Source organism: Plectropomus leopardus, chromosome 8, assembly GCF_026936395.1.
Source record: "Plectropomus leopardus strain MGB_pleo_1.0 chromosome 8, ASM2693639v1, whole genome shotgun sequence".
Taxonomy (NCBI): domain Eukaryota; kingdom Metazoa; phylum Chordata; class Actinopteri; order Perciformes; family Serranidae; genus Plectropomus; species Plectropomus leopardus.
Window position 1 is genome coordinate 26,329,583 of NC_142183.1, and position 19,029 is coordinate 26,348,611.

Consider the following 19,029-nt stretch of genomic DNA (forward strand, 5'->3'; position numbering starts at 1 on the left):
TAGAGTCATTAGTAAGTGTTAGTGCTTAGTACCTGTGTAGATGAAGCGTCCAGGTGTGCCTTTGCAGAACTGTTTGGATTTGTAGGACAGCGTGACCTCCACCACCCCGGGGATGTGTCTAGGTGGAGTTTGCACACGAATGGCATGGGGGGTGATCAGCTACGGAGAGGCAGAGAGGGCAGAGAGATTAATGCAATGAAACTTCATATCCAAACATGCGCTCAGGGGACTATTGTCGGCTCGCCTCAGACCTTTTCCTTTGCAGCTTTTGACTTTCTTTCTTTGTATAATCAGCCTGAAAATGATGTGTTAGCGCTAAAGCCCTCAGGTGGCCTCGTAGCCCGAGGCAATGTCACTGTGAGGCTTAGGATGGTTATCAGTGCTGACATGAACTCTGTAAGAGGGGTTCAAAAGCAGTTATCTGTTTATGAATAAAACACACCTTCCTCTGCATACATCTATTACACAGTATAAGTATATGTATAATATGCTTGTCTCTGCTGCCCCTGTCTCTGTGTCTGTCAGCTGAGGCTGTCTAGCTGCCGTTAGCCACATTAAAGCACCACTGTGTCTTAAACAGGCTCACTTATTGTGGTTGATGAGCCCACTCGCCACGTATGTCTGTGTGTGCACACTGAAGGGTCTTTGAAGGAAAGCGGTAACAAGACAAAACACAGATGAGACCTCACTGAGTGCTCATTTTCCGCACGCTATAGTCAACTAGCACTCAAAGCTAGCAGCGCTCAAAAGCTATCAATGCCTCTGCCAGCAGCTATCGTGTGTGTGCATGTGTGTGTGTTGTTCTAACTGTCCCTTTCATTGCTCACTTAGCTACGCTTTCATTCCACCATTGTCTGGCCCCCACTCACCTCTCAGTGAGATAATATAGGAGCTTTTTATAGAATTATTCTTTTACTAAAGAGAAAGCTGTTTAGCTGCGCCGCTCACTGACCTTCAATTTCACACATATACTACATTTACATTTTAGTCATGTGGCAGATGCTCCTTACAAAGAGATTCATACAGTACGGTGTGCACGTATTCCAAGAAGGCAGATACTAACATAATAAAAGGCAGGAAGGGAGCCGAGGAGAGATATGACAAATATAAAAACTGCTCCAGAGGGAAGTAAGAAAGCAGGGTGTTCAGATAGTAATATATTTTTGACATGGGTTTACACTAGGGCTGCAATTAATGATCATTATTACTATTAACTAATCTGTTTATTATTTGTCAGTTGCCTGACCTTAAATTAATTTAATTTACATTAATGTGAAACACAGAAAAGAGGAACAGCTTCACATTTGAGAGGCTAAAACCAGCAAATGTTTGGCAGTTCACTTGACATATTAATTTAAACAACTTTCATTGACTAATTGTTTTAGCATTAGTTTACAGTAGTGATTCCTAATCTGTGCTTCAAACCCCTCCCCTAGGGATCCCAAGATGTATGTGATGATGTCACATGATCATTAAAGTAATGAGAAAGAAACATGTTTTTCTGTTGCACAAAATAGATACTTCTATTGACTTTTCTCTAATTTCATTTTTTTTTCAAAATATTGCATACTTTTGCCTCTGTAGACCAGCAACTGCATATAAAGATGGACTAGACATCTCCACTTAATCCCACTGTACAAAATTAAGCCAAAATATCAAGGATATGGCCACTGCCATCTTGCATTGGTGACCTCGTTTGGAGCCAGAGTCTGTGCAGTAATAATCAACATGGTACCATGTTCCTGCCATCCGACCAATTGTGAGCTGCACCATTGATTGCAAGCTCATGGACTGCCACACACAGCTGTCACTCACGACATCATAACCACTCAAATAACTAATTAAACCAAAATTATCAGGAAAATTAACACTTTTATATCAGTTTGATAAGAAAGACCTAAAATGATAGAAACAATCTTTGGGAAAAATGTATCTCATCTGTGCTTTGACTTTTTAGTTTGGCCAGTGTCCCATTCACCAACATGGAGGGAGTGGGGTTTATGAGACGATCAAGTTTTGGCTTTACTTTTGGGGAGCTGTCATGTCATTCATCTTTTTTTTTTATGTATTAAACCACTAAAAACAATTGAGAAGGAATACATTTATTAAATCTCTCACATGAAGATCATGTCCTGTTACAAGGGGATGAAACAGAATCGCCTAATTTTAAATGGACCCAAACCTGAAAATGTTAGGAACCATTTGTTTATACTGGAAAGAACTCAGCGTGATATTTTGCAGTAACATGAAGTGGTGGCTGTTTGATTCTGTGGGGAAAAATTGGGAATGGCATAAATTTAAACAGTGAATTTTGGCCTGAGAATACCTGCAGCCAATCAGTAAATAGGGTCCTGTGACTCCTGTCACATGTTGACCTATGCTGGAAGTCTTTCTTCCAGCCTGAAACACATGAACAAGGCTCCCGGCCACAGAAAACTGTAATCACTGCATCGAGCCACACTTTGCCCCTGACTGGTGTGTTCTCTGCGTATGGATGCACACATATGCAAAGGGGTCCAAATTAATCAGTTAGTTGTTTGGTCCCTAAAATGTTCGACAATGGGGAAAAATGTTGGTTTGTATAAAAGTGTATAAAATATAATATAAAAGTGTTTTCTAAAGCCCAAGATGACATCCTCAAATGTCTTGTTTTGGTCAGAACCCAAATATATGCAGTTTACTGTCATAAGGGTGTAAAGAAACCTGTAAATATTCACATTTTAGAAGCTAGAATCAGAGAATTTTGACTTTTTGTTCTTTGATCAAATTGATCAAACTGATTTTTAAGTGGTTGGCCACTCATCTTTGCAGCTCCACACACACTGTTTTTTCAGATGATTTGATGGTGACTAACCTCACTCCAGACCAGCATTGTTCCAAAAATGACCTGCAGGCCATCAAAAAAGTTGTCCCCAATGATGATGACAGTGGCGCCCCCTGTGGTCCAGCCTTCACTGGGGCTGATGGCTTTGATGCTGGGGGTCGCTGCAAGAGTCACAGACAAAATAGATTAGATGCTAACTAACCTAATGACAGCCCATAAAGGTCTTTGCTATTGGCATAATGTACAGTCCCCTCTTCTTTCCACACACACACACACACACAGACACACACACACACATCACCTCTCTCCTCTCTCCCAGGGGTCGGGGGCGAGCAAGGAATACTAATCAGAGTGATTATACGCACCCCGTTATTAAACATCACCCCTGCCCTGTGTGTGAGGGCAGCGGCGGTGTGCTTGTTTTATGACATGTGGAAAAGCGTGCAGGCGTGTAAATGTCAGGTGTGCTGAGTGTCTGATCAAAGGCCATGCGACCGGGGAGCAGAGCAGAGCCAACAGTAGCTCTGCCCTCTGAATACGCCGCCTTCATTAACCAAACACTTAGCTCTTGCTCAGCTGTCTGTTTCATATATATCGCTGCAGCTACTGTATCTCAGCGCCTGGCCGTTGAGCATGTGACTACACAGGCTCATCTCAGCCCCCCGCCTGGATATTTGTAATGCGTTTTGAAAGCTTTCAGTGTTTTCTCTTAAAACATATTCTTCATGTCTTATCGGACAAAGTACACAGAATAACAACAATAATAAACCACATTTTCAATAACTGGTATTCAATGTGCTTTTTGACCTTATCTGTTGGTATTATGGACTTGGAGATTACTGGATGTGATTGAAGAAAAGAACAGCATTGGGAAAATACATGTTTATACAAGCTAAATCTCCTCTCCTTAACAGATATGCAGCTTGTCAGACATGCTGTAATTCTGTAAAGCGGCATAATCCACTTTAGACTAGGCTGACTTTTTTTTCCCCGCAGCCTAGCCTTTGCTCTTTGCCTGACTCCCTGTTCTGTTGATCCTTCCCAACAAGCTGGAATGATATTTAGCCCCCCGATACGCCTGCAGAGATCAGCGTTCACCAAGCAGCAATCTGTGGCCGTAATCATGGCCTAAGATGCCTCCCTTTTCACAGCCGCTGATATTATGTGCGCTCCATGTGCATGTGTGTGTTTGTGTGTGTGTTTGGATTAACCAGATGGTGGAACGTGAATCCATGTGATAGGATTATACTTTGGGGTGTTCCTCGGTGCCATCTGTTCAACTCTATGCACTGCTCATCTATTACCGCCTGAAATGGGCCCCCAAAGTTGTGTATCCTGCACACAAACTCAACACGCACACACATGCACGCACGCACGCACACATGCACGCACACACGCACACACACACACACACACACACACACACACACACACACACACACTAGAAACAAAAAGAAACCACTGTCTTCTTTCTTATCATTTCATCTTTTCTTTATATGGTATAAAGACCGCACTTTTACCCCTTCCTGTCATCTCATGCCCCCCACACTCTTGTTCTTTCACTGTTGTTGTTCCTCCTCCAACCACAGTCATCAGGAGAATTGAAAATCAGAGAAGAGGAAATTCCCAAACAAATCTCTCTGACACAGGGAACATCTGTTAGCGTACTGTGCGTGCTCTCCTTTCAGTGTGAGATCCAAGTCTCGCTGACGTCTCCAATATGTCTCGTCTTTGTGAACTTTTCTAATTGTCTGTGAGACCAGTCGCGGGGACGAGCAGTCCACTTTACCTCTGGAGGATGGTCATTAGAAAGACTTAACCATAACATTCAATCTTAATGCAATCTACTGTAGGCCATCATGTAAATCCCATCTTAGTTTTTTGTCATTATCATCCCTGAGGTTGACTTTCCTCAAAGAAAAAAAAATATGTTTCTCTTATTCAATGTCTGGGAAATCGAAATGAGAAAATAACTGGATTAGGGACTTGGGAATCAGTGCGGGCTCCTAAATCATGTGCACATGTCATTATGAAGTATTAAAGGTTTGGGTCTGACTGTGCATGCGGGGGTGTGTATGTGTGTGCATGGGCTTTCTGTGTGTGTGTATGGGTGTGTTTGAAAACCTGAGGGATGGGGAGTGATGGAGGGCTGGAGGATAAAAGCAGGTCTCCGAGGAAATAAAGCCAGTGTTGGCTTTAAGCAGAACAGACCTCATAAGACACATAGTGCTTATGCGAGGCAGAGTAGAAGGCCCAGAGGCAGAGACCTGAGGGGAGCAAGCCACAAGGGAGAGACAAGAGACTCACTAGCTACCACTCTCTCCTCTCTTAGCTTGAGTTAGAAACCCTACAAGGGAGGAAAGTGAGAATCCGGGAGGAAGCAGGAGAGAGATAAGAAAGACAGCAAGAGAGCAGGCTTGAGAGGGATAGAGCGCAGACAGAAGAGGGGTTGAGTGCAGAGCCAGACAGGGGGGAAGGGGGTGAGAGTGGGAGGGAGGGAGGCAGGGAGGGGAGTTGAACAGAAAGAAAGAAAGTGAGGAAGACAAAGAAGCTTGTTGAGAGCGCTTGGGGTTTTTTTGTTCCTGCTTTTAGTACCGTGTTCCAGGTAGGACGGTGTTCCTTCCGAGGGGTCCAGTCTTCGAGCTCGGCGCCCGTGTTTGGAGTTGTTGTGCACAAACATGTTGTCTGAAACAGCCAGGACATGACCCTCTACACTCACCGTAGTTGACACCACCACCTGAGAAAGAAAAAAAAAGATGGAAACCATAAAACTACAATAAGCCTTACTTTGATACTTGCACCCTATACATGTAGCAGTGTTTGTGTGATGTTAATCTAAATTATGAACTGGGAATTATGAAGTCCGGTAAAATCTTACGGGGAGCACAGACATTTATTTTGAGGGGAATATATTAACCTTCAATTTTGTATTTCATATTTTGTTCTGTTAATACAGTCTTAAGAGTAAATGATTTCCAATGCAGCATTAGTATTCTAGAAGTAAAGCACCTGTTTTATTTTACAAATTTTACTGTATGTATCAGGAACCCTGTAAATGTATCTGTGTATGTATGTAGACTTTGAAGCCAACTTGACATAGTGGCCAAACCATCCAACTTTTGTGTCTCTTGTGATGCAGTGGGGCCCACAAAGAATTTTGTCCCAAAGACTAACATTGGGAAATTGAAGTTTGTAAATCCATGGATACATTTTTCTAAGCATCACAATCCCTGGTATCACGGCTGGGATTTGATCCATTCAGTCCAACAACATTTCGAAAGTCTAGCCGACGATTAAATCATTTTTATTCCCATTTATGTTAGCTGAGGGCCAAGCCTTAAGTTAGTGAAAGCTGGTGAAAGTCTCTTGTACGTTTGCTTTATGGGCCAAAGATGTGAAAGATCAGAATATTTTTTTTGCCTGGAAAGTTGAACTTTGTTGATTCCTGAGCAACTTTCATAGGAACAAACTTGATCCTGCCTCCAACACTCTATGCAGTTCTCTTTAAACATCTGTTATGTGTTGCATTTCAGCTAGCTTTGCTTTTCGTTCTGTACTAACTCTGTTAAGTTTAGTTTTTTAAAATACATATGAGGCATTGAGTTATTTCAACCCTGCGATAAAGTAGTTTTGGCTACAGCAAAAACAACCTGTGAACACAAACTAAATTTGGTATGGCAAACTTGTTAGCAAACTGTCTATTTACACATAGGCAACAAGCCCCTCGTAACTGCCTGTTCAAGGCAGGAGTCTTGCACTGTTCTTCTGCTTCACCATTCTTTATTAAAAGCAAGATAATGGGATGGGGGGACAGAGTTGCCTCGCCTTAAAGCTGGCAGCAGAGATAGTAATAACAAAAATGTGATATCTGTGTAAAAGGGACAATCAGCAGGACAGGACAATGAATGGGTCATGTGTGATGTATTGATGATGTTGTATGTGTGCGACCAACCACTGGGAGATTTAAAGGCAGCCAGCAGTACTTAGCAGCTGACTTAAAGAAGAGGGACAGTGGCCAAAAATATGGTTACCCTCCAAGCAGAGGATGAGATCACCCGCCATACAACCTAGATGGTAAATGATTGTTATTGTCATGTTATGTGATTGTTATTAATTATGAAATGGTGCTGATGTATATGTTAAATGTAATACTAGAGGCTGACGCTGTTGTGTTTAAATTCACCTCCTTCACATCTCTTTTGTTTCCGCAATGCATGTTATCTACATGTTGCTTTTTGGTTCTGTGTATAAAAAAAAAGCAGCATAAGGAGGGGACTTCATAGTGGCCCTATAGCGCAATCTCTGTGTAAAAAGGGCTACATATTAAATCTGTTAGTTCTGATTTTGGTCTCCACTGACTCTTTAGGGTTACATTTCGCTGTTTTACCTGCTAGTTGCTAACTTTGGCTGTCTGATGCTAAGCAGGTAATGTCCATGGGCTTTTTAGAGCTTTTTTTTTAAATTAAAAAAGCTGCCTGGTGCAGCTGTAACAGACAAGAGCAATAAGAGCAGTAAGAGTGGACCAAAACATCTACGCTGCTGACTGGAAAACTAAAAGAATGTTCACTTAAATTGTTTTTTTTATATATATGTAACATTGGATTATTTAAATTAATCAATAAAACATTTTGGGCTACAGCAAAATTAAGCTGCGAACAAAAACTTACATATTGTCTTAGTAAATGACTAAAAGAGGTGAGAATTAAAAAATTATAAAAAGTATGTACAGTAGTGCATACCATGCTCTCTTTTCTCTTTAGATTTATCTCTGGGAAAACACTCATTCAGCATTTATGTGAGAGCAACCCTGTGAATGCTTTGTTTCTCTTCAACTGCTGGGAGGTTATGCTGTTGTCATGTCGGTTGCTTTGCAAAAAAACTTATGAAAGACAGTCCTTGAAAGTGTGGTCCTTGTCATCCATACAACACATACTGTATGCACGCAGGCGGTTGCATCTCACCTGAAAACGCCTCATGTCTCGAGGGTTCCCTGCATTCTTCAGGCAGTTCTGGTTACATTTCAGGAAGAACTTGAGGAAGAACCTGGATATGCAGAGAAAGAGAGGCAGAGAGAGAAATGAGTTAGTGAAACTGCAGCTGTCTGTCAGTACAGGATGAGCTACTTCAATAAAACACAGTATACAAATAAAACTAATAAAACAGCAGTGGCAGACAAGGCTCATACACTATCCCGCCCTCATCCATCAGTTGTTTATGACAAAGGGAGTTTTCTATGTAAAAACAGCTCGGGGATATTGAGTAAGATGCTACCTTGTATATCCATCTCCAAGCTGCTGTCACAGCTTGCCATAAACTCACCAGGGCAGACCCCCAGCTGCAGAGCCGTGTGACGGAGGTTATGCTGTAGCTACTATGCAGCACAGTGTTGCCATTCCTGCCTCTCTCAATCTCAGTGTGAGAGACCACATCAACAGCACCTGCCATGCATTATTAATAGGCTGAGATGGCAAGTATGGCTACCCACATCAATACTTAATGAGGAAGGGAGGGAGGGAGGAGGGAGGGTCGGAGGAGTAAAGGGGGGAGTGGGCGTAGGGGGGAGCACCGGAGGCCTGAAAAGCAGAAAGGGGACGGCTGACAATTTATTCCCTAGCCCCACCCCAAGGCTTGCAGCCTGACAACTTCTTCTTTAACTGAAACTACAGTGCTGCACATCTCTCCGCTCGCCCTTCTGCATTGTCTGTCTCTCTGAAAAGAAAAAAAAAAAACTATATCAAATGAACCGCGAAAATAAACAGCGCCGTGTACAAATAAACAGGAACCCTCAAAAGGGGGAAAATAAAACTACAACATTTCCCGGTCCCCTCCCCTCCTCCTCCTCCCTTTGAGGTAGCTCAAAGAAGTGCTGACAGCTGAAACTGCTTACAATACAGATCTCCAGCAGCCAGAGAGAGAATCACTCCTTTGCTCAGCTTTTCTTTCATATGTCTTATTTTCTACCCTCTGTTCATTTGTTATGGCTAGGATTCTGCACTGGGCAGCGCGTTTGGAGCCAACTGCCTTAGATATAATCATGCACGAGCAAACGCATCACACACACACACAGAGACATGTCAAGAGACACACAGTAAGCAGCGGCGTGCCTTGGACAATTGCTTCATCTAGAAAGAGAGAGAGAAAAAAAGAGAAAAAAACAAGAGCGCAAAGAAGATAAATGGACAGACCAGAGTTGTGTCTCATTTCAAGGGCCAGCTTACTGCTGTGCGCATTGCAAGCATCTGATGTAACACAAGAACTCGTGAATTTATCCCTGACAACTTTTAAATGCATGACAGCTGGTTAGTGGTAGACGCTCTTCTTCAAGTGAGGAAGAAAAAGCCTCTTATGATCTGAATAACAAACTGTCTTTCTCTGCCGCTCTCTTTTTTTCCTCTTCGTGCTTTGTTTGTGTTCTGATTTACGATCTCACTGGCGCAAGAGGCGAAATCTGAATGAGAGGGGGAGAGGAAAAAGAGAGAGGGAGGCAGAAAGTGAGAGGAGAAAATGATAGAAAGATAGACAGACGGACGAAGTAGAGAGTATGTGAAATCGGAAAGGAGAGACAGACCACCCTCCTGTATATTTTAGAAGCTGTAGGCCAATATCTCAATAATTCATGAAGCAGAGAGATGGAGGCTTTTTTTTTACAGGAGCTGTTGGACCCCACAGGCTGAGGGTCTCCCAACTTTCTTATCTCCTCGAGGTCAGAGAGCAGCCTTGCAGACAGCTGTGGACCACATCCACTTGTCCAACATACTCCACCTTCCCCACTGCACCTCCTGTTTAATTCATAAACTCTGCTCTTTTCCCCCAACTGTCCTCCTCCTGCTCTGAGGTATTCATGATAGACGGCTGATGGATAAGTGGGTAGAGGAAAGTTGGGGTCACCAGAGTCAGAGGTGACCAAATCAGGGGGTTAAATATTAGAGTTTGGACTGGCGAGAGGAGCTGGAGGAGGAGGTGGAGGAAAAGTGAGACTGTGCTGAGAGTGAAGAAGAGACAGTAAGGGAAAGTCAGCATGCCTCATTCGCTCAGCCATATGTCAGCGTGTCCCCTCGATCTCCTGCACGCGTGGATCATCTGATTCATTATTTACATGACTTAAGGTGTCTGGAGTCAGCCGCACGGAAACATTACAAAACTGCAGCATGTTGATTCCTCGGTGCTCTATCTCATCTCCCCGGGAGCCGGGGGACTGGAATCACCGCTGCACACATTTACATGGATCAACAGAGTGTGGGTGTGTGGTGAGGAGGGGGGTGGGGGAGGGTGGATAAAGAGCAGTGCGTGATGATATGCAATAGCAAGGAGATTACCAATAAGGATTTATGGATAATCTGATTGACAGCTGACCAGTAAATATGGACAGATAACTGATGATAGCCTATAATTCTCTCATTTACTCAGTTCAGCTGTCTATTATCATGTTTTCCTCACTTTGTAATCATTGAAAATAATCTTTTATTGTTTCATCATTGTTGCTCTGTTACTCACGTTGACTTGGATGGCTTTTTTTTCCAGATGTACCCCCAAATCTCTGTCCCATGAGCTGATGTTCCCCTCCAACAACATCACCCAATATGTTTCAAATGTGTTCATTTCAACTAATATTTAAGTGGATGTTAAAAGTTTACTGTGCATGAATTGGAGGTTGCTGTTTGTGAACAATATTGCCAGTAAATGTAAAGTGAAAGCAGACCCCAGAGTCACTCTAATGTCTCACAGAGTTTTGTCTGCTTGGTATTTCGCCTCGCTAGATTTGTGTTTTTTTCTGGTGTTGTCCACAGTTTTTGTGTCTTCCTTTTGGATGTATGCTGCTCACAGTCTTTCAGCTGTTTGCTCAGTTTTTATAAAGTCCCAACGTCACCTGTGTGCTATACCCGGGTAGGTACCAAACACAGCAAAATAAGAAGATAATAAGAAAATATAAATAGCAGGGCAGGGTGTCTGCAGATAAATATATTGCCACACTCTGAGAGTGAGTCATAAGTGATGATTGAGAGGGATTAATTTTGTATGAATCCATGCATTGTCTTTTTAGGAAAAAGAAAGATAGAAAACAAAAGCTGATATTGTTACAATCTTTTCTTTAAAGAGTCTATCTTTGCATTATTCATAACTTTAGCTAACAATTTGAATTTGTTATTATTTTTTAAAAGTTTAACAAAGGCATTTATTCATTACATTTATTTAACCATTTCTTCTTTTCTGCTCACTTGCTAACTTGTTTTCATGCAATCTTAATGGCAACACACTGACTCAGGTTGGTGGGAGGTGTGTATTGTGCAGTCATATATTTTAAATCCAGCCATAGTTCTACGTTTATAATGAGCTACTCAGTTTTTTCCCCCTACGGATAACTGCTTTACACAATGGAACAAAGATTTATTTCAATGCAGCTTTTAAAGCAGAAAATAGTAAATCAATCGTAATGTTTAAAGCCCAAGTTATATTTCATCAATCCCTGTCAGGACTCAAAATCCATATGATCACTGCCATGGCAACCACTGAGGACACAGAGGTCAGATTGGTGTATTCTTGGGAAATTTAGGGGTTTTAACAGCCTGAGGAGCAATTAAGTATTTTTTTAAAATTACACAAAAAATACACATTTTCAAAGGCTGATTATGGTATTGTTAAATTTGATTTTTTTTTTTTTATTATTGGAGAAAACTTTAAAAAGCATTTATATCATTATGTAGTGAGATAAAACGTACAGAGGATTAATTCACTGTTAAATTAACAAATAAAATGTGAAAAAAATAATTAAAAATCTGCAATGTCAACACGGAGGACATTTGGACTTCTCAGTATATCTAATAACCCGGGTCTGGCTTTGCATATAATGTTTCAAACTGTAAAAAACACGACAATATCTCATCTCAAAACATACATTGTCAGTTTTCTATGGAAAATATTGTCTTCTGCATACATTATTGCTTTAGTTATGGCCCCCTTCTACCTTGTTTGTATTTGAGTCTCTTGCTTGTTTCAAGCTGTTTTGCAGTGCAGCCTCCACAGCTACAAATATTACCACTGCAAATTGCTGCGCCGGCCGGATTAAATGAAATAAAACCATTTTGCTCTCACGTAATTACCCCAAATCCAGGAATGGCTGTGGAAGTGAATTTGTGTAAATAACTGCTTGGCCTCTTGAAGCCTCGTGGCATAAATTTGCAACGGCGAAAACGAACGAATAAACACATGCAGCCGGTCGCCGTAGTAATTTAATGATCTCACACTTTCATCATATAATAACGGGCATTATTTGTCACTTTGGAGCAATTAAACACAAAATCACCCTCTGCCCATAAAAAACAAAACAAGGAAAGCAATTATAACACAACTTTTAAGTAATCCCTGTAGCATCTAAATATTATTACGGTGGTGATAAAGATTGTCTAAGCGATTAGCTAACAGCAAGGAAGCCTCCGAGGGACAATTCTCTTATATTTTCTAATAATTTTCCTACATTAGCAACAAATGAGGTAAAGAGTTGTTTTCCTTGTCAAATTTAACGTGGATAACTTCAGAGCTGTGTGGTTTTATCTTCCTCGGTAGTTCTAGTTTATTCATCTTTTCAGCCTTTTGTTACACACTGTGCTGTACATCTTTGTGCCTCATTTCTTTATTCTCTGCCCCTCCTCTCTCTGTTTTGCGCGGATGCCGATGCGCTGTAAAAATGGCTGTGGGTGATGCCATAACTCAGCCCTCTCCTCTCCGTCTCCCTCCATCCATCTCTGCCGCACAGATCATCTCCAGAAGAAAAGCACTGTGTCTGCCTCCTAATATGCTTCATGAGGTGTGTAATTCACTGTGCTCCGGAGGGGAGCCATTTGTCTCGGGGGTTAACTAAGTGACACAACAGCACTTCCCAATGCCTGTTACCACCGTGGGACATGTTGAACTAATCTAGGCAGGTAGAGGAATGGGAGATCCTGCACTTGGGCTATTAAGGATTAAGATTTGGCCTGGAAATCGATTTTAATGAAGTCAGAGGCAAGTTCAAATTAAGTGTAAATATTTGCAAGCAAATATAAAGTTACAGCGCAAGAAAAAAAGGATTGACAAAAAGGCGAGCAAACTTAAAGTGAAGTCTGGCACTCGAAGAGAATCAAATGTCTTCCTCAAGTCCTGTTTTGTGTATTTTCTTTTCCTCCCCTTGTGTTTCACTTCTCGTATTCTTTCTTCCCCCTGTAACTCTTTCTTTCACTCTTGCCGCTATGCATCACTGACACTTCAACCAAGAGCCTGACTGGCTTGTTTTCGTGGTGACCTGTCTCCCTGTCTGCAGTATATGTTTAAGCGTGGAGCACACACACACAAATGCACACATACGCACACTAATTTAAGGAGATTTATGAGGGGGGCCTTGCACCAGGAGCCATGCAGGCTGACCCTACGGGTGTAGGGGGGCACTGGGTGGGGGAGGGGCCCCGGCTCCACAGGGGGGGACATTAATAATCCAGAACCAGGTCTGTCTCTGGGCCTGGCCCTGGGCCTCGGACACCAGGCTGTAACAGGCTGCAGTGGCCCAGTTTACTGGGAGAGAAACATCCAGTTCAACAAGCCTTGCTAATATCAGACTGATAGATACAAAGATACCTTGACTAAAAAAAAAAAAGACAAAACATAAAAGAAAATGTGCAGAAACACATATTGAACACACAGAATCATGGGGGGAGACAGACAAAGAGAGACCATCACACGCACACACATCGCTTCGCTTCATTCCTTTGGAGTGCTACTCCTCAAAGTAACAGCGAGCACCTTCTATATTGCCCTCATGTCTATCTTAAGTGTCATGATTTATTCAAATAGAACATCTCACTGCGCTGAAAAATTCATTTCCAGCTCGCTCTGTGCATCGTCCCATCCTCCTCCTCGTCTCTATCTGCTCATGTCATGTCAGCTGAATTTGCCCCGTTGTTAAATATTTCTTAGAACAAATGGACCCTGGAGGAGGGAGACTGTGGGTCAGGGAGGATCCGCGCTGTGCCTTCGCCGCTAAGGGAGAGGCCCCACTTGGGAGAGATCGCTCCCCGCTTCCCCCCGGAGCCGGAGCTCCAGTCCCAGCTTGGGGACAGAAGTCCCAGAGACACTTAACCAATTGTGTTTCATCCATTTCATCCGAAAAGGATCATTCAAAATTCAACTGAGAAATCGTGCAGGGAGCATTGAAAGACAGGCAATGAGATCTCGCCTGTTTGTAGGAGTGGAGGAGAAAAGAGCTCCTGGGTTCAACAACTTGTAGCCCGATAACGCTACCTGTGGCCTGAATTTACACCAGAGCACCTGGGGGAGAATGCAACCAAATAAACATCTCTGCATGCGTGTGTGTGTGTGTGTGTGTGTGTGTGTATCAAAGCCATGATGAATAAGAGGCTGTCTGGGTGATGGACAAGCTTGGCAGGCGGTGCTGATTGAAACACTTCCTCTGTCGGGGCCTGGCCCATTAATCTGATGGAGACAGAGACAAAGAGGGGGGGGGGGCTCCAGGCCCCTGGACCACGAGAGTAATGAAGGGTCCTGGTCCCTCTCACCTCAGCGCTGTCCTGCCATGCTGGGACACTCTGCTACCCTGTCCAGCCCTCGCCCTGCCCTCGTGGGACTGACCAGTGAATAATGGCCCTGTCATCGGGCCTGGGTAGACGCCACCGCACAGCCGAAGGGTGTGTGTGACCGCATGTAGGTGTGTGTGTGACCGTGTGCTTATGCCCGCCTGCGTGCCTCCCCACGCAGTCATTTACCCTAACTGTTCTCCTCTCTACCTTAGTTGAAGACTGATGTATTCATATTGAATAGTGTTGATTTAAGCACATGTTAAACTTAATGCATAATGCATCGACTATATATAGCTTGATAAAGAGCATTGTGTCAACCCGTGACCAGCCCCATACATTGTGGGGATGAATGTGCCGCTTGCAAAAGTTCTTTCTTTTTGTTCCATTTAAGCACCGTATTAAATCATAACTGTGACTGTGACTGTACACAGGCTCAAGGTTATGTTTCTAAATGCAGCAGGATCAGAAATCAGAAACTTAATTAGTGTGCCGTGTTTGTTCTCGGGTGAAAAGTTGTTCCCTCCAATGGGTCTTGAGGGAGGAATATGGAAGCAGAGTGGGAGAGAAAATGTGAGGACAGAGAGAGAGAGAGAGAGAGAGAGAGAGAGAGAGAGAGTGTGTGTGTGTGTGTGTGTGAGGGAGGGAGATTGATACTGAACAGAGACGTATGGCTTGGCTGGTGTTTGTGAGCATGTGTGTGTGTGTGTGTGTGTGTGTGTGTGTGTGTGTGTGTGTGTGGGGAGGGGGGACATGTGCACATGTGTGTTTTGGCCTTGCATCCCTCTGTGTTTATCAAACATATTACAGCTCCTTCTAGATTCCTCACCTGCACACCCCCAGCCTGCTACATATGGCCCACCAATCACAAAATAAGGAATCATGCATATATTAGCATAGCTAATGGCCTACCCTCTCCATTTAATATGCAAATTTCCTGAAACATTACTGAATGCCGTCTGTTCTAAATGAATAAATTTGAATCGCAATTAGAATAATCCTTTATAATTAATGAAAACTGTCAATTTTGGTTCATAAGTAATTTGATTAAAGTGGTGATGGGACACTTATGAAGTTCATCGGGCTGTGAGGGGTGTGAACACACACTCACACTCACACGCATGCATGCAAACACACACACACACACACACACACACACACACACACACACACACACACACACTCACTGCATGACAACCAACAGCAGGTCCAGGGCTGCATTATTGATGAAGATGATTAATAAACTTATGAAAGTGGTTGTCACACATGCCAGACCTTTTTTTTTTTTTTTTTTACCCAACACAACTTCTTTCCACTCCTTTACTGCCTTGGAGAAACAACAGATCAATCACGCCATTCTGCCACCTGACAGAGAGGGAAAAGTGAGGGAGTGATTGAAAAGGTTTCCCAGCCTCGTGGTGCTGTGTCAGTGGCCTGTCTGTCCGGTGGGAGACACTGATGGACTGTCGAGGCATAGAGAGCAGCGCACACACACATGCCAAGTCATTACAGGGGGTTGAAATGTGTCCCTGTTGTTTCTCACAGAGGGGACGAGCACTGCTCTGGGTTTTTATCATTGTATAATAACACATTATGAGGTGCATGTAGAAGTCTGAGGCCTGTTCATCAACATCCCCATCTTCAACATTTTAACTCTCATGTTGTGCTATGCTGCCACTAAAGCGTATAATGGCGTCACTTAAATTAGGGTCACTCAACTGTGGGAAATTGTTGCAATGTGCACTTCATGTATATCCCCACCCCACTGTACGCGTTGTATATGAACGTGAGCACGCTGGTGTTTGCGCATCGACTTGAACACGAGTGTGTGTGCATGAGTGTGTTTGCATGGCTTCAACCCAATAATAATGGTCCAGATAGTGTAGAGCCTCGCAGACTAATTAGCCATATCACTGAGAAAATAGCAGCCTGCTAATTAATGGGTATTATGGCATTTCAGAAGTCACTGCTCTAATTGGGAGGGAACTGAGCCTCACATTTCCATACTGCAGTAATACCGGCTTTATCCACCCGTCTATCTTTCTGTCTGTCTGCCTACTTGGCATGCTTGCTTTTAAACACAATCCTCCACATGCACGCGGGGGAAAATAATTATCCTGCACACGCTCACATTTTCAAACATACATACAGTAAAACACAGTATATATACATACACCGCAAAGTTTTTCCACACTACTTTTACCGCAAGGGGAAAAGAATCTCTGCACAAAACATTTTTGTAACCTCTGACCCATTATATTATTCTGATTAAATATCTTTTTATTGCTTTTAGAGAAAAAAATGCTGGATGCAAGTGAATTGGTGAGTAATATAATCCATCTGAATAATTCTCAGCATCATTTTGTCTCTGTGTGTCTCCAAACCAGCTCTCTGGTACACATGCATACATGCATATCCCCTATAGGTTCCTCTTAACCCTATCAGACGGTGGGACAATCAAAATAGATTTGCATTCAAATGCCACATGCTCCGTATCAAATATCAAATCAAGCCCGAGTCACCAAGACAGACAGACAGTCACCTCCTCCCTGCTTTCTCCGCTTCCCCTCCTGCACCTCCTCCCTTCCTTTCTCCTCTCAGGGTCCCAGGGACTCCCATTCTCCCCCAGACGAGCTCTATCGAGGAGTGACAGGCTGTGGCCAGGCTGTGATTGACAGCCTGTTGATGCTTCTCTTTCCACCATACACACACAATACCCTCTCCTTCAACACACACACACCTCCCTGTGCTCGTGCACTGGTCTGGGTGTCTGTGATAGCCCGTGGGCTAGTGCCCCGCAGGCTGCACAGCACTATACATACAAATCACAGTGCGTCAGCCTTGTGAATGGGCCCATTTTGACTTTATCCTTGTAAAGTCAGCCCCCCCCCGAAGCAGGCTGGATCTGTATCCTGCCTCTTTTTTTTTTACTTTCCCTCTCACTCGTATATGCACAGAGGCAGATGAATGATGAAATGTACACAGAGGGACAAGTAGTAGGAGTGTGCACACACATAGACACTCATGCACACAGAAACACACAGGAAAAATGGCAGATTTAAATGCGGTGCTAATGGGCAGCACCTCACAGGAGCAGGGTATAAATACATCAACAACAACACACACATAGACAGTCCACACATAACGGCCAAGACCCGGGGCCTAATCTCACACACTCAGCTAGTACACCTGGTTAATGTTAAGAGGGCAGTTATAGTCAATTACATTCCCATATAACGCATAAACCTCCACCCTGCCTGTGCCGGGAGAGTAATTGAAAACAGGCGCAGAACGCACCGGGGTCCAGACAAAAAGTCAACTTCCCACCCCTGACTTTCCCATTCACTATGTGCTGTCTTCCCATACCATATTCTGGAGTCCTGGGGGCAAACGTAGGGGGGGAGGAAAGGGTGAGTTGCCATTTGGACATAAGGCTGTGAAAGAGCAGGAGGATATGGAGTCATATGAGGTACTAGAGAGGAAGACAAAAGCAGTGGGAGGGGGGAGATGGTGATGGCTTTGTCTGCCAGGTGAGGTGCAGAGGAGGAGCGCTTAGGGTCGGGGTGAGAGGGTGGTGGACCGGCGGTTGGTGGTGGTGGTGTTCCATGTGGGTAGGGTGGGGGGAGTTAAGGGGGGACAGCGGTTGTAAGTAGGAGTTTGAGACTGACAGGTGACATTACCCTGCGTCATGGCTGGAGGGACAGAGGGACAGAGGGCGCGATGGTTATCCAAGCAGAGAAATGTCAACGTCCAGACACCGCTGTGACACACACACAGACACACACACAAACAAGAGCTGCACAGACACACAAGCACACAAAGATCCAGGACAAAGGAGTCTGGAGTCTTTGAGAGCGAAAAAGGCTGGCTACAGTGGGCAGAGATGAAGAGATTACATCCTCTCCATTTAAAAAAGGAAGGAGATGAGAATAAAGAGACAAAGCAGAAGAAAAGGCGAAGAGTCACTGACTTTAGTATTACGAGTCAACAAGCTTGCATTTATTCATATTGTCTGCTTTCCAAACATCAGCTCCTAGTGAAGTTGGTCCTTTCTTCACATTCGTCCCTTTCCAATCTGCTCGGTGCTGTTTTCATTAAAACCTAACCTAATTTTGGCAAAGCTTATAAAATGTCCATATTGCTGCTCATTCGACCCCATTGATTTAGTGTTTGGTTAAATATTCACGACTGTGGATGCAATTAACATGCTGTTAATGAATAATTGATCGCATCTTAAGCGGCCATAAAACTCATGCATATTAATTATTGAAACAGGAAATATGAAAAAAAAAAACACAACCTTCCTTGTTTTGCCTCAATCAACCTTCTTTCATTTTGTTTCTTTAGTCAGGAAGGCATGTCGAGAGTATTCGAGGGGGGAAAAGTGTTGCTTGTAAATGTTGTGTGTACGGGGAAGGAGACAGGAGGCAGAAAGTGCTGTGAACGCTATGCAAATGCCTCCCATAAACACCACTTTAACAGCTCTTATATGCATTTAAGCTGCCTTTGAGTACATCCATTTAGCTCGCACATACGTCTCTACAGTATGTGTACAGCTCGGTGTGATGTGGAGTACAGTGCGGGTGAGCGTCGTGTTGACAGCCTCGGTGTGACAGAGGTAGTAGCTGCCTGTTTTGAGAGGCA

The 19,029-nt window shown here is 43.4% G+C and overlaps 1 protein-coding gene across 3 annotated transcripts in view; it reads right to left on the reverse strand.

The window, feature by feature from the left end:
- ebf1a (EBF transcription factor 1a) overlaps nucleotides 1–19,029 on the reverse strand; it is a 58,189-nt gene that overhangs the window by 20,542 nt on the left and 18,618 nt on the right. For all 3 annotated transcript variants that reach the window (XM_042492867.2, XM_042492866.2, XM_088081268.1), the window contains exons 7-10: nucleotides 7,786–7,867; nucleotides 5,420–5,561; nucleotides 2,855–2,985; nucleotides 33–159 (exon numbers count right to left, since the gene is read on the reverse strand). In XM_042492867.2, the coding sequence (XP_042348801.1) occupies nucleotides 33–159; nucleotides 2,855–2,985; nucleotides 5,420–5,561; nucleotides 7,786–7,867 (482 nt within the window). The remainder of the gene's footprint in view (nucleotides 1–32; nucleotides 160–2,854; nucleotides 2,986–5,419; nucleotides 5,562–7,785; nucleotides 7,868–19,029) is intronic.